General features: G+C 40.0%; 2 protein-coding genes across 2 annotated transcripts; both read right to left on the bottom strand.

Moving 5' to 3' along the window:
* Positions 1–2,011: 2,011 nt before the first annotated feature.
* LOC107881374 (uncharacterized) lies at positions 2,012–2,401 on the bottom strand. Its single transcript, XM_016795015.2, has one exon. It carries the CDS (start codon positions 2,399–2,401, stop codon positions 2,012–2,014), a length of 390 nt encoding a protein of 129 aa, XP_016650501.2.
* An 808-nt stretch (positions 2,402–3,209) lies between these two features.
* LOC103336085 (uncharacterized) lies at positions 3,210–4,224 on the bottom strand. The gene is made up of 2 exons (XM_008239120.2): positions 4,006–4,224; positions 3,210–3,923 (listed from the first exon to the last, which is right to left on the bottom strand). The coding sequence occupies exons 1-2, from the start codon at positions 4,222–4,224 to the stop codon at positions 3,210–3,212; spliced, it is 933 nt and encodes a 310-aa protein (XP_008237342.2).
* Positions 4,225–16,832: the final 12,608 nt, after the last annotated feature.

The following is a 16,832-nucleotide window of genomic DNA, read 5'->3' as shown; positions in this document are numbered from 1 at the left end:
CTGGGAGGATTCGTTCGCTGCATTCAAGGCCTTTTTCAATGGTGACGTCAAGGTCCTCATGTCTATTGCTGAACTTCTTCCTTTTTGCCATAGGTTTGAATGTTCTGCGACATTCGGGGTGCCTTTGTGTATCTGTAAACAATTGAAGCTTTGAGCAGATTCTTTGACAGGTATGAGGCTTTTATGGAGAGTAGGTGTTCTCTCCCTGCTTTCTCAAGGAGTGTGGCCTTTCTGGTTCTCAACTTGGTGCTTTATGGCATGGATACAATGCATCTCTTGGACATTATAGATTATAAACTCCTTTGCTGGCGGGATGTGATTTGTGAAGCCATGCCTTTGGGATTTCGAGCGGATTTCCTTCTTAACATGCTGAAGGATTTAGCATGTGCTGTTTTCGGCGCTCGGGCCATCCATAGTATGAAGTCGTTGATTGGTTTTGATGGGATAAAGGCTGCAGTAGATACTTTGAGCCTTAAGCAATGAGAATTGGAGGATCATTGCCATGAACAACATGCTCTTCTTTTGGCCAAAAGGGCTTCTGCCAGTGGTGCCGAATGCGTGGTTAAAGCATCTGCTAGGTCATCTCATGATGCTTCCTCTGTTCTTCTTAGTAACACCCCGTGGTCTTGAGGTTTGTGACTCTTTATTCTTTCCCATTTTACTCTTTTTCTTTTTCTTGGGAGGTAACATCTTCCAATACCAGTCCATTTTGACACTTATTCTTATTTGCCTTGTAGGTTGCATTGCTTGGTGTGAAGGGTTGGCTTGGCATGTAGTAAATTTTTTTGAAATTGAAAGGTGTATTCACCTTTGGCATGTGTAACTTTATTTTGCTCCGGCTATATTTCTTTTTGGATACCCTAAAACTCATACTGTCATGACTTTGTAATGTGGTGTTGTTATGTCTGAATTGCTGGAACTTGTTTTAATTTATGGAATACTTGAGACATGTTGTAATCCCGCTTGCCTTATATAAATATGTTGCTTGGCTGGCGGATTTTATCCTTTTGAACTGCTTGAAATTTTATGACAGGTTGGGTAGCCTTAAAACAAGGTACATGCTGCTGAAATTTCAGCAGGATCTTAACACAAAATACTCAATATATTGCTTTAACAATTTTTTTTTGGTGGCATGGCTTGTCTAGTTGTTTGGCCTAAAGTGCACCCTCTTGTCATGCCTTAAAGGGGGCCAGACCAATATGTGCATGATTTTTTCTAAGGTTCTCATGAAACCCATGGATGTCGTGGGCATCCTGGTAATCTTAGCTATTAATAGGAACCAATGGTCCCGTTGTTCCGACACTTCATGACAGACACATTCTATTGTACGTGGCTTAGCTTTGCACACCTTATGTAATTTTGCTTAGGCATGGTGTTTGTTAACAGTTCAGGATCCTATCCAAGTGACTTTGCTTGGCATGCTTACTGCTAAGTAGTGTTTTTCTTTCTTTTAAATTTTATATGCATACCCACATATACTTGTGTTGCTTTTTTTTTTTTTTTTTTTTTAGCACAAAGGGAATTTTGAAATATAGAAAGGAACAACTCCAAGGGTAGATTATTATTATTATTTTTTTCAAAATACTCCTTTATTTTCATTGCAAAGTCCATGCTACCATAATGGTGCATTTTACAAAAGTTTTTCTAAAAACATAAGGTAAGAATATAGAAGGAGTTCATATCTAAAACGGAAATAAATGCAATAACAAAAGGGTGAGACACAAGGTAAACTTAGTAGTAGTAAGGCTTGAGCCACTTCCCGTTGATGGGATCCGTTTGCGTGCCTTCCTTGACAGAGACCAAGCGATAGTAGCCACTGCTGTAAACTTCTTTGACTGCAAAAGGGCCTTCCTATTATGGGGTAAACTTGGAGGGTCCTGACACTTGCCTTCTCACGTGCTTAGCAACTTTTAGCACGAGATCTCCTTGCTTGAAGGCTTTAGGCTTGACTGTCATGTTATAAGCTTGGGCAACAATTTTGTGGTAAAGTGCATGCCGTCCTCCTTTCAGCTTATGCTCTTTTTTCGTCCAAGGCTTCGAGGTCTAACAAGCGAAAGTCCGAGGCTGACCTCATATCCCATTTAAGGTCGTTAACGGCTAATACTCTAGTAGTGGGGATGGTGATCTCGACAGGTGAGATGGCGTCGGACCCGTATATGAGTGAATAAGGTGAGAAGCTTGTGGCACTTCTTGGGGAGATGCGGTAAGCCCATAAGTCATTTGGCAGATGAACACTCCAACCCCCTTCATACTCATACACCATTTTGCTCAGAATTCGCAGTAAAGTCTTGTTGCTGGCCTCCACTTGATCGTTTCCTTGTGAATAATGAAGCATGTAGAGACGATGCTTGATACTGTAGCCACTAAGTGCCGAGTTCACTTGCTTGTTAACAAAAGGCATGCCATTGTCAGTGACGATTTTGTATGAGAATCCAAATATGCACACGATGTATTTAAGAATGAAATTTGAGATAGCATCCCTCGTGGCCTTTCCGAAGGAGAACTGTCTCTACCCATTTTATGAAATACTCAGTGGCGGTGAGGATCCATATGTAGCCATCAGAAGGTGGATGTATAGTCCCAATTAAGTTAAGCCCCCAGGTATGAAAAGGCCAAGGAGTTACATGTCTTGCAACAATGTGGGAGGCTTGTGGCTTAGATTGGCGTGTATTTGGCATGTGTGGCACTTCTTCATAAAGTTGTGTACGTCATTCTTCATAGTAGGCCAGAGTACTCGAAACTCAGCAGCTGGTGAAGCCTCTTCATTCCTTGGTGCTCACTGCATTCTCCAACATGTATTTCTTACATGACTTGATGTGCCTCTAATTCTCTCAAGCACTTTAACGGCTCACAATTGTATGGTAGAGAGTCGATCTGTATATGAAGTTCCTTTTTATTGTCTTTTTAACCTTGTAAGCGTGTTTGGAGTTAGTTGGTAGAGTTCCTTTGATGAAGAATGCTAAGTATGGAGCTTTCCAATCTTCTATGAATGAGATGGTGAAATATTCTTCGGTGGAGGGTATCGTAGAATATTTGGGGCAGTTCGCTTGAATTTTGGCTACTTGTCTCTTCATTCTTAGCCAATAGTAACCTTTGTGTTACAGGCGCCGATACAAGCTTATTACTGGCTCTAGGTTGCAAGTGGCCTCATGCACCTCTTGCAGCCTCCTTTGTGCTTATGTTATCCCTATGCAACGGGTCAAAATACCTCATGACATGTCTTTCTTTATTACAGTAATATTGGGTTGCTCTTTGACAAATGAGAGCTTTGACCCCAATGTAGCCAAAGCATCAGCATATCTGTTAGTGATCCCTGGAATGTGCTCCAGCACAATTTTCATGAAAGAACTAATAAGCTTTTTGGAAGTTGTACGATATAGGGCCAAGGTTGCCTCTTTCACAGCAAAGCTCCCTTGCAATTGACTTAGCACTAAGTTTGAATCACCAATGATCTTAATCTTTTCTACGCCCATCTCCTTTGCCATAGACAATCCCATAATAAAAGCTTCGTACTCCGCCACATTATTCTTACATGGGAAATTTAGCTTGAACGAGAAGGTCGTGGCTTGCCCTTTCGGATAAATGAGTATCACACCTGCTCCTCCACCATTCAATGTATAAGAACCATCAAAGTAGAGGGTCTGTGGTTCATTCTCCGTAGCAATGGAAACCATTCCCAGCAGCTCTCCCAGAAATTCTTTGGAGAGAGTGGACTCCTCTACTTTAGGAAATAGGGCCAACATATTGATCACAGCTTGTCCCTTGATAGCTCTAGGAGTTATGCACGTGATATCAAACTCGGATAGTTGTAGCAACCAACGTGTGAGGCATCCTGACAAAACTAGTCTGGTGAGAAAATACCTTACGGGGTCAGACTTTACTATAAGCTGCAACTTGTGAGCAAGGAAGTAATGTCGCAGTCGCTGTGCAGGCATAAACAAAGGCAAGGCATAAGAGCTCGGTCTTCGGGTACCTCATTTCAGCTCCCCTTAACTATTTACTCACATAATAAATACGACTTTCTTCCTTGTCTTGGTTATTTTGGGCAAGCAAAGCCCCAACAGCAACATTTGTTACAGCCAAATAAAGTTTGAGCAGAAGTCTCGGAATAGGTGCCTGTGGGCAGCTTGTGATCAATTGTTGTACTTGCTGACAGGCTTCTTGGCACTCCTTGCTCCACACATAACGCTTGCTCTTCTTGTGTAAAAGAGTGAAGACACTCATTATGGCAGCAAGGCCAGGGATGAAGAGCCGAATGTATGATAGTCTTTCCATGAAACTTTTCAATTCCTGTGGATTCCTAGGTGGTGTGAGAGAATTTATGGCCTTGGTTTTTTTTTTTTTTTTTTTTTTTTTTTTTTTAAGGATCCACATCTGTGCCGCATTGGTGTACTTGGAACCCCAAGAATATGCCAGATGAAACTCCGAATGTGCATGTTTTTGGGTTCATTTTCAATCCGTACAACCGACACCTTCCCAACACCCTCCTTAGAACTTATTGATGGCCTTTTCTAGTTTTTTATTTCACCACAAGATCATCCACATAGTCTTCCACCTATTTTCCCGTCATATCATGGAATACAACTGTCATAGGCCTTTGGTAGGTAGCTTAGCAGTTTTAAGACCGAATGACATGACCATGTAGTAGAAATTCTCATTTGGTGTTCGAAAGGCTGTCTTCTTAGCATCCTTAAGAGACATTTTTATTTAATTGTAGCCACTAAATCCATCCACAAATGACAGTAAGCCTTGCCTCAAGGTCGAGTCGATCAAAATATCCATGTTGGGTAGTGGGAATTCATCTTTTGGGCAGACTCTGTTGAGGTCTCGGTAATCAGTACACATTCTTATCAAGTCGGTCTTCTTCTTTACTGGGACTACATTTGCTATCCAGGTTGGATGCTTGATCAGTTTGATGAATCCAGCGGCTAAAAGTTTCTCAATTTCCACCTTGATTTGCATTTCAACTTCAGGATGAAAATTCCTTCTTGGTTGCACAACAAGTTTCGTACCTAGCTCAATATTCAAAGTGTGACTCGCTAAGTTTGGATCCAAACCGGACATTTTTTCGTAGCTCAAAGAGAACACATCTTTGAACTCCTTTAATAGACAAGTTAAATCTTCATTCTCTTTGTCTATCAAGTGAACGCTGATGGAGATCGGCCTTTGGGCAGAGGGGTCATCACTTAAGTTGATTGTTTCCAACTGCTCCGCTACTGCTGTTGAACCATTTTGCATATGCCTAGGTGTCTTCATAGGCTCTTGGAAAGCACAAGGTGTGGTGTCATGTCATCTGCATTTTCATGGTTGTCGGCTTGCATCACTTCTCCTCTGTACTCGTGGCTTTCCTGAAAACACGGTTGGGCCCCTAAACCCTTCATAAGCGGTACACCGTACGTCCGTCAGGTAACGTAACCTTCGAGCATTGGGGTTGGGCATAGGCATGGTTGTTGACCTCCGAGTGCATCTTCCTTTCTCTATCAACAATTGTTATAAGTTTGTCATTACTAAGGTCACGAATTTAAATCGAGTAAGGTAGATATGTTCCAAAGGTCTTGGATGGGTTGCTTCCAGCACCTATACATTCGGTGTAGAATTCTGCCTCCAAATAATGGGCCTTGTTTTGATTGAAAGGCGTTTGATTTCCAGGTATACGAATTGGCCTCATCCCAATCCTTCCTTTCATGCATTGGTGGTAGGTGGAGACTACAAGCTTGTGCTTGTTAAGCCATGGTCTCCTGAGTAAAGCATGGTAAGCTACGTCTACATTGTCATGCCCCGGACTCGGGGGTCGGTGAAAACCCGCGCAGTGCGTGAGAAAATAAAAAGTAAAATAAAATAAAAAGAAAGCCGAAACATGGGTTTAAAATAAACTTCTCTTATAAAAACAAATCTAAAATCTTACAACTTTACAATAAATAAAGCTCTATCACTCTCATCTAATTCAACATCAACTGGTTTATTCCTTTTTTTGCCCACTAATTCATCTGAAAAATTAAACAGGGTGATGGGTGAGCAACCACAGCTCAGTAAGGACATGAGACCTTACCGTAGTAGATTGATATAACTAAATTAAGTGACATGCAATTACGCAGTCAAATGTCACATTAATAATAATAATAAAGCATGAAAGTTCTTCATCTAATCCCGTTAATTCATATAACTGGACAAGCAGACCTGCACGTCCCATACCATGCTTATACCACTTGGTCCCGAATGCCCATTTATGTGAATTAACACCCATTTTAATCATCCCATAATTCCCCTTTTGTTAGTCATCTTGTCTAACTCCTTTCGCCAGTCCCGAATCACCCAATAAAAACCATGTTCACTATAGGATCCTTGAGACCTGGTACCTACCAAGAGTTAGACTCAACTATACAAAAGACTATTTCCATTACCATCTTTTCCATCATTATTTTCTTAATCCAACAACTCCAACCATGACATGATATAATTATGCCTTCCATGTATCTCACAACAATGTAACCACTTAAAACATCACCAATGTATATACAATTATGCCAACATTGTTCAAATAGTTAAGAATATGTAAACACCCAATACAAGGAATATCAACCAAAATTATAATATTAAGAACATCCATTATAATATCACATATAATATAGACCTCACGAAATTTAATTAGACCAATCATCGTAAAAGCCTCCAAGAAATCCCTACCTTGACACCAAAGCTTTTTGCTAGAATTGTTAGATGATTCCCTAATTTCCACCGCATTCACAAATTCAGTCTCCCATTCTTTTTCTTGACAATTCTACTTCTTTCTATCTCTATTTCTCTCTCACTTTCTATTTTATTTCCTTGTTCTACTACCTCTACTTTTTTGAAGAGGGAAATGAGAATTGAAGAAACAATGGTTGTATTTATAAGATTCCAGGGGCGGTAACTATGAGATAACTTCAATGCTTTTAGGATCATCTCCTTATTTGTTAAAGCTTAAGTAACTTTTCCTTCACTCCAAGTCAATAGAAGGATTTGAACAAATATAGTGAAGACACGTAGTGATGACTCAACCATCTAATTCATTGACATATAATCAGTTTGCAAGTAAATAAACAAGTAAACCATCCAATGCATAATTGTTTGACACATGCTGACTACGTGGAGTATAAAAGAACACCCATGCATGAATTTTTAGATAGCTATGCACAAGATGCTACTAACATTAACTAATATTAATATTAAAAGCAAATTTTTAAGAAAATCATCAAAATCATTTAATTAAAAAGAATGAATTTGCACTAGGTGAAGCAATTAAATAAAACATAGACTTTCATAAAATAATTATAATACTATAGTTTTTTTTCTTCATAAAAGTACAACAATTATAATTATAATTTAATACTTACCAAAGTAATAAAATATTAACATTTTTAAGAATAAGGTCTCACATACATCTACCTCATAAAATTTAGTAAGCGACTGGATTGGCCCCACTTTCAAGTTTATCTGGACGTAGCCGATTGTAACCTCGCATTTATTCACGAAACCACTGATACTTGTTTGAGACTGCACTATCTTAGATAACGAGATGCTAGCTGCCGTGAGTACAGATAGAGGCAATATGTTGATAGAAGAGCCCGTGTCTACCATAGCTCTCCTTATGAATATATCATTGATTTGCTCCAAGTAAAGTGGCCTTCTGTTATCTGGATACGGAACTTCCATATCTTCGTCAGTGAAGTCATTAAGCAACGAGGACTAGACTCTGCAAAGATGTTCATGAGGGCTACAGTAGCTACTTCTCTTGCTTGGGGTTCAAAGCCAAGTTGATCAAAGAGTGACTTGACCTTTGGATTCCTTTGGAGGACCTGCGAGGCAGTAGGCCCTTGTTTCTGCACTCTAGGTAACGCTCCATCACACTTTTTCAGCTTCGAGAGATTATGAAATGTTACGGCGGCTGTTTCTTGCTAACCAAATGAATTCCCCAAGTGATGTTCTTCTAGCATGTCTAATGTGATTACTTCGCTGCTTGAACCGTCCTCCCATCCATCAGCAAGTGGCCACGAGGTGTTATTGCTTGAAGGTTTCGAATATTTTCACCAGTAGGCCTTCTCCATGTTTCCGCAAGGTTCCCAAATAGCCTATGGCGGCTTTGGGTCATTCTTCCATAGGTGATACAATTCATCATCGTCAAGCAAGTCATTAGGGCATGTGATAACAACGACTATCTCTTTTCCCCTTCGCTTTGGCAAGGGGTCCTCGTCAATAGCTTGCTTCCTGGAGGGCCACTCAAGAATTCCTTCATGTATCTTGGCATGCAAGATTCTCCTCAAAGTTTGACAAGCAGTGGTTGGATGCCCCCACAAACTGATGATAACGGCAGTACTTAGTATTGCCCTTTTCCTCTCTGGTAGGGACTTTGAAAGGCATGAGAGGTTTGATTGCACCAGCAATAAACATTGTGTCAAGAATGGCGTGGAACTCTTCGTCTTTGCACTGTAGTGGCAGATACATTTCCCTGTCCTTTCGTTTGCATGAATTGTAATCACCGGACCGCTTGTCATCCACAACTAACGCTTGGTGTGCTTCCTTCTTCTCACTACTCCATGTTCTTTGTTCGGTTGGTTTGACTGACATGCTTGCCACAATGTTACTTATGCATATCTTTACATGCGCTTCCTCATCTTTTTCATCTTAACAGTCTAGAGCCAGGTCTCGGCATCGGCACATAAAGTCCACAGGGTTCTCCTTGTGCTTTTCGCAGGTGTTGTTGAGCTAAGCCGTAATGACTCTTTCCTCATGTTGGAAATACTTCTTAGAGCACCTCCACCCCAAAAAGGAGAAGGCAAGGCAAGGTTTGACACTATTCACATGAATAATGGCAGCCTTGCCTTTTTTGGTTCCACCCCAAAGAGTAAGGGCAAACACTATTCACTTTACTTTATTTTCTATTTTTGTATACTTAACCATTAATTTTGATAAGCTTTTCAGATAATTATTTAGGTTGTCACTATTTATTATAAAATTCTCACATAAAATTTCAGATAACATTGTCAGATAAAATTTTCGAATTAAATTTTCGGATAAGATTTTTGGTTGCCACATGTCCATGAAATTTCAGATAAGATTTTAAGATGAGATTTTCGGTTGCTACGTGTCTTATTTCATATAAGATTTTCGGATATTTATTAAAACAAAATTATAATCTCATACTTCAGATAAGATTTTTGACCCTCTTAAATTGCGCGACGTGTCCCATGTCAGATAAGATTTTCATATATTTATTAAAAAAATTATAATATCATATTTCAGATAAGATTTTCAACCTATAACTTTACACTACGTGCCATCTCTATCTTCTAAATCCCTCAACTCATACCTCTCACACCATATCTTCTCTATTATTTCATTTATCAGATTTTACAAAACACATTCTACTCTCAATGTCTAACCTGAGAAGGGTGTTGGAGAGGCAAGAGCGAAAAGAGGAAGAAATTAGGCACAGACATGCTGAAGAAGATCGTGTGGCTGATGAAGAGGAGGAAGAAATGGTTGTAGCGGTGTGTACGCTCAATGAATCAAGGCAACACCACCGTCATCATGCCCGAAATGTGGACAAACATAGGCAGTCTCGGGGTAAGAAACTCTTGGAAGATTACTTTATCCCAAATTCGTTATATCATGTTTCTTATTTTCAAGTGAGATATAGAATGCGGCCTCATTTATTCCAAAAAGGGAGTGGTGAGATTCTGTGATGCACTATAAAATCTCTACAAAAGGGAGTACCTTTGCAAACCTACGGCTAGGGACCTCCAAAGGCTTGTACAAAAAGCTGAGGCTCGTTCCCAGGAATGATTGGAAGCATCGATTGCATGCACTGACAATGAAAGAATTGCCCAACTACTTGGCAAGGAGATTATGGGAATCGAAAGGACCAAAAAAGTATAATTTTGGAGGCCGTAGCTTCATTCGACACTTGGGTTTGTCATGCCCTCTTCGGAGTTGCTGGATTTCAGAATGACCTCAATGTGCTTGGTCAATCCCCGGTGTTCAATGATGTATTGCTAGGCTATTCCCCACAGATCATGTACCGAATCAACAATACCGTATACTCAGGTGCGTACTACCTCGCCAACAGAATTTATCCTAGGTGGACGATATTCGTGAAAACAATTCTGAATTCCCAATCCGAGAAAGAAAAAAAACTTTGCTGCCTTTCAAGAAGGTCATTGGAAAGACATGGAAAGGTGTTTCGGTATCTTGCAAACTCGTTGGGCAATTATTAGGGGGTGCTGCTAGGATGCTTGATGAGGAGGTGCTGCAGAGTATTATGATGACTTTCATCATCTCCATAACATTGTGGAGGATGAGTCTGATTATGATGCTCCAGAGGTGTTCGAACCCCATCCCATGAACACGACGTTGACAAGAATTGATACTTTGTTTGGAATTATGCTTTCTTTTTAATTATGCTTTATTTTGTGTGTGGTGTGTTTGGAATTATGCTTTGTTTGCAATAAATTAAGTTTTGTTTTTAATCAAACTTTGCTTTGATGTGCAAATGTTTTTAATAAATAGTCACATTATTTAATGCTTTCTTTATTGAATAAAAGGGAAACAATACAACAAATTAATACATATGGCAACTTTCAATACAACCTAATAGATTTGATCATTTAACCAATTCGTATTGCTAGGTCCTTCGTCATGGAAAAGTTTTCTTCTCATCACATCCCTTCGTTTTAGCTTCCAATAGCACTTTGTTTTAGGAGACATATGGCTTGTATCCATGGCCATGATTTTCATCCCTCTGTCCCCCGTGTCTTGTTCTTGTGCCTGCTACCTTTGAATTGCAAATGTTTCATGTTGTGCCTTGTCTGCTTCTTCTCTTTTTGAGTCTATCTCAATTCTCAGTGCATTGTTCTTTGCAATTTGCTCAAAAAATTGTGCACATTCATTTGTTCGAAGTGCTTCATCTCTTGGCCTTTGCCGCCTTTCTCCAAATAGGCCTCGGCACACGTGGAAGTGGTGAGTCTTGATCCATTAGGGAGTCCAATGACGAATTAGGTGCCGGTGAATCGTGGAGCGGCGTCTCATTCAACACAACCGACGGACTAGTGGAAATAATTTTGAATCTCGAACAATTCTTCACAACTTCCCAACATTGGTGACTTAGGAAACTTTTTTTGCCTTGCCCCATGGCATCGAACCACATTTGTGCTTGTAGGATCTATTAAAAATAAATAATTAGAAATGCAAGGAAAAAAATATGCAAGAAAATATAAACAAATTCAAAATGCAAGTTAAAAAAAAAAATTGGAAGAAAATATAAACAATTTGGAAACGTAAGGAAAAAAAAAAGATTATTCAAGAAAATATAAACAAATTGGAAATGCAAGAAAAAAAAAAGATTATGCAACAAAATATAAATAAATTGGAAATGCAAGAAAAAAATTTGAATATGCAAGGGAAAAAAAAAGTTACATTAAATTGAATAAAACGGTAATTATAAATATTTTACCTCATCGACAAGATTTTGATTGCTTCGAATGTTGTCCCTCACTTTTGCCAAGGCATTTGTCCATTTCCCTAACTCTTTATTTAAAATTTTCCACCTACTAGCCAAGGCCATATCTGTTCGAGGCGAACCCGATCTTTCAACAAATTCTCTATGAATTTTTCTCCACATATGACAAAACTTCATCTCATTGCTCGTGACCGGGCAGTTACTAACTTTCACCCAACACTCATGCAACACAATATCTTCCTGAGTTTTCCACACGCCTCCAACTTCGACAGAAGAGGCCATTTTTATTATTATTATATATATACAAATGGAAAGTTGCAGAAAAATATGAGTGGAGAGTAAAAAATATCGGAGCGTCTGGGAGTTGTCAGACTGACGTCATGCATGATTCAGCAACTTCAGCTAGAGCCTAGTCAAGAATTGCGCTTGGGCTTGCTCAGGCTGGTGTTTCCAGGCTTGCCCGCCTTCAGCTGCACGCTAGAGGGGGAACCCGGGCTTGGGGGCCCTGCTATCAAGGTGTAGGTCTAGCGATGGAGGTGCTCTTATAGAACCCGCCTACCAAATCCTCAGAGCGAATAGAGCTTGGTGCCGTGTTTTGTACCACGTATAAGCACAATCGGTGAGGCTTTTCGAAAACTCCTGGAAACGGAGGTTATGATCACCGGTGTGTGGTCCTAAAGTGTTAATGAAGCAGTTGACATGCTCTTTTGGGGTTCCATTCCTTCCGTCGAACAGGGCAAAGGTTGGGGTCTAATAGTCTTTGGGGTACGGCAATTTGCTGAAGTAGGCTTGACGGATATGGTGGCTGAGGGACATACTTACAATTTTCCTGGCTTCGACTTAGTTCTTTTTCCAGCATGGCAATGACATCTTTTTGAGTGACAAAAGATGACCACTTTTTTTTTTAGAGCCCTTTCCAGTAGCAACAGACTACTCTTGGGGAAGTCTTTCATGTTCTTCGCTTGGCTTGAAGACTGAACTTTTCAATTCCTTGATTTTGTCCACTATCTCCTTACCCATAGCATGGATGGCTGCAACGAGGTCTATGAGGGTGAAAGCTCCCTTACTTGCATGTTCTTCCTCTCAATGAGAGGCATTTTGCCTTGATTCCGAGTCACCATGATCTCGCCCATCTTGGGAGGCCATATTATTGCTTATGGTCTTCTTTCTTGGAGGCATTGGTGAAGATAGTAGCTTGGTCCCCACCCCAGTGAAGTCACCAATTTATATAGGGGTCTTTTTATTCCAACAGCTTGACGAATGAGATTAGGCTGCCGTAAAGAAAAGATAGATAAAGTTGCCCATGTGCCTGAGTTTGAGAACAGGCCCCAAAAGTGTTTTGAACGGTTTGTGGAGCCTTAGAAAAAACTTTGGATTCCTTTCACCAATAAATCAAACGGTTGTGACGGATTAGCAATATGGCTTGGCTTGAGAAGCTTGTGACATGAGAGCTAAGCTTTCACGAGTTTAGCAATAGAGAGAAAGAACTTGAATTTCTTATGGAAACGAAGGTTTAGAGGAAGGGGAGATAGAGATTTAGGGGGGATTTTGACTAAGGAAGAGAGGGAGAGATGGAAATAGAGAATGACGTGTCTTGAGTAAATTTCCTGTTGCTTGACAAAAACTTGGTTGCACTCCTGGATCGTGTGTTTGCTAGGTTGAAGGTGTCTTCTTTTATAGGTACTGGAACCCTCAATTTTATCAAGTCTCCTTGTCCCCTTTTCCTTCACTTTCTTCCATTTGACCTTTTTTGGTGAAACTTTCCTAGCTTGAGCTCACAGGCACGCAGTTTTTGGAGTGCCAAGATCTTCACGTAGCTGGACTTCTTCATGTGGCTTAGGCGACACCCACTTTTCTTCCTAGTTTTCCTATTTGATCTTGCAGAAGAAATAAAAATGGGCAAGGGCGTTAATTTGATGGGTATTCCTCATGCATATGTGAGTTTCCTCTGGTTTTTGCAGTGGCTTACCATTTTACTTGGTTATGAGACTTTTGACAACGCTAAATACGATGCTAGATATTTTATAAGGTGCTGGGCTAGGCTTTTTCCTAAGGTATTGGGTCATGGCGTTTTATTTCCAACGGCCTACGAGCTTACATTGGTTTTGTCAAGCTGCTGGAAGTAGCTTATTTGCTTTGTTTTTTGACAAGGTGCTGGATGTCTTAGCTAATGTGGGACTTTTCTAAGTGTTGCAGACCATTGGATATTCTCCTAAGGCATTGGGCCACTTTTCTCTCTCTTTCTTGCTTACCCATGTATTTGAGCTTCAAGAAATGAGCTTGAGTTTTGGTGCTCCCAAGTAACCCAAAACCTCCATCCCTTGAACCCTCAATAGGCCTCGTAAATACTCGTAACCATCCATATTACAACCTGCTCAGTAAGGCCCAAACATTCGCGTGGCTTGAGCCCACTTAAGTTTGTGGCATTGCTTGGTGTAAAAATAATGGTCTTTCTATTGGCGTTGCGTGCTTATTTGGCGTGCTTATGCTCGTGTTCTACCACATTGTAATTTGTAATAGGCTATGGTTAGGCCAAATGGCACTTAACGGGCCAGAAGCGTGGGTTCACAGAGCTAGTACGTTTTATGGGCTTGTTTTGACCTTTTGAGTGGTAAGTTGTGTGTGCCAGCTTGACGTGGCATGTGGCCCACAACTTGTGCAAGCGCGTACGACAAGTTCTTGCATATTCCAATTGGGATTCTTCCTGATTAAGTGTTGTGTTGGGCTAGAAATATGTTTAGGCCCAACCTTGGATTTTTTGGGCCTCAACAATTATTAATAACTAAAGTATATATGTAACCTAAACATATATCAAATATTTGAATAAAAAAGACATATATGAAATATTTACTATTTTTTCACATTTCTAAGGTTGGTAAATTAACTTCTCAAACTAAATATAAAACCAAGGAATCCTAGGGATGTAAGTATGTTTTTATCTCTCGAATCTGTTGTGGTTCATAACACCCCAAGGTTTTAATAGCAAGAACAAAAGATTATCAATAAATTTAAAAATGATCATATAGCAGGAACATCTAAAACTACAAAACCTAGCAGACCTCTTGTCACACCCCAAAACCGTGACACGTGATAGTGGCACGTACATTGAGGATCTTGAAAATATAACATCAATATCCCTGGAGTTATACTCCCAAAATTCCAAAAATACTTCAAGCCCTTGATTTAATTAGAATGGATTAGATCTTTTAATAGCAGCGGTAAATGAAAATATTAAACAAATTTTATTAAAGAGAAACCAACCCCAGAGGTGGTGAATAGTGTCATAAACCTCAAAAGTTATTTTACAAACCAGAAATTAAGATACACGCCAACCCATCCTTTATTTATAAACAGAGAAGGGGCATGCACTGCAAGCACAGTCTGCTCAAAGGAGAGGAAATCGGACTTGTAAAAAATAGACAAGGAACAAGAACAAACTGTTGACAGGTCCGGAAATAGTAACAAGGTGACGTTAAAGGATTTTGATCTATAAGTACAAGTAGGGGTGAGCATCACATACATTCATCTGCCCAGTAGGGCTCCCGGCCGGGTTTGAAAATAGACAGTGAAAATAATATAATACCGTTTAAGAAAAATAGTGAAAATAATATACACAACACAAACCGTTTCCATATAAATATAAGATCCAAAAACAGTTGGCATGCTCACACAACTTTCGCAAACGTTTTTCAGGTACCCATAATTTGTTGTTTGACGATCGATTCCTGTAGGCCAACCACCCATACCAGAAATAAAAATATAACTAATTTACCTGGTATGGTTGCGAGAGTGTCTTTCAAGTTCCATCCCTAGTCCAAAAATGGTTAGTTCACGACACGGTTATGTTAAAGAAGTGCCTGGTATTGTAGTGGGTACTGTACATAGACAAAAAAGGCAATGAGAAATGGGCATGCACGTGATGAGCAAAAGAAGTGGTGGCAGCTGTAGGAATTAAAGAAAACCCACGTGATTCTGCAGCGACAAGGACTGAAAAGCAATGGACAATTGGTTTAAAGATTTAGGTGGGGAATTAAGAGCTTCAACAAAGGACTTCAGCCTCTATAAATCGAGAGCAATGCAAAGGGAGTAAAGAGAATATCACTCCAGCCAATCCCATCCAATTTGTTCCAACAGATTCCATCCATTCCATCAATCCCATGAAATCAGTCGATCCCAATCCATCAGCCTTGGAAGACTCCTCATCACAAGCATAGCACTCTGTCAGCCAGATTTAGTTATCAATTACTCTGTAATATATGAAATTGATTGTACTTACCTTATATTTCTGAGTTTCTGTAAATAGACTTGCAAAAGTCTAACCCTTGTACCAATATATATGTACTAACTGATAATACAGAGAAATCATCGAATTGTACCAATTGCTCATATTTCCCTCTCATCTCACTCTTCTCCCTCTCTTGAGTTCATTTTCTTATATGGTATCAGAGCTCTTCGGAGCTAACCCTCAAAATATCAATCCTGCCCAAACCAATGGCTAGCACACCCAAATCTGGAGAATCAAGCAATATTGATATGTCACAACTGATTTCTGAAATGTCAAAACTCACTTCACCTTCACTATCATCCCCTTCTTTGCTCACCTCATTCAACATCTTATCCCTGTTTCCAGTTCCTATGGATCACACCAACTACTTGAGTTGGAAATCCTAATATGAAGATGTATTAGAGATGCATGGCCTTGCAGCAGTCGTCAAGAACAACACAGACCCACCCAAAGTGCACGATGATGGCTCTGTGCACCCTGAGTTAGCCAAGGATAAACTGGTCCTGAGTTGGATCAAGGCTACTTCCACTTCTTCCATCAAGACACTTCTCATCCCATGTACCACTGCTTATCAAGCCTAGACCATGTTGGCCAACCATCTCTCACCCCTCGCTAGTACCCGTGTACGAATTCTTCAAGACCAAATTCGCACCCTTAGAAAGGACAACAACACAACTGTAATTGATTATCTCAATCAAGCCAAATCACTCTTTGAATCCCTCACACAAGCTGGTGCAACAATGGATAATGATGAACTCATCAGTTATGTTCTGGATGGACTTGGCCTTGAATACAAAGAGTTAGCCACAATGCTTCATCTGCATCCTGATATTGATTTCGATCAATTCTATGATCTAGCTCTAAGAAAAGAGCATTTGTAGAAACGAATGTCTCTTAACGTTGCTTCAGGCGTTGCTATGGTTGTCTGATCCGTATGCCCAATGAGCGCATCTCCAATTCTAACATGACTGGTCGCAATCAAAACTCATATTCCGGATTTGGAAGAGGACGTGGTAGTGGAAGGAATTGGAATCAAGGGCACATCGGGCGTGG

The sequence above is a fragment of the Prunus mume genome, linkage group LG6 (genome assembly GCF_029339155.1).
Source record: "Prunus mume cultivar Tortuosa linkage group LG6, ASM2933915v1, whole genome shotgun sequence".
In the NCBI taxonomy this organism is placed as follows: domain Eukaryota; kingdom Viridiplantae; phylum Streptophyta; class Magnoliopsida; order Rosales; family Rosaceae; genus Prunus; species Prunus mume.
Note: the sequence above shows the minus strand (reverse complement) of the source record. Positions and strands in the feature narration are given on the sequence as shown.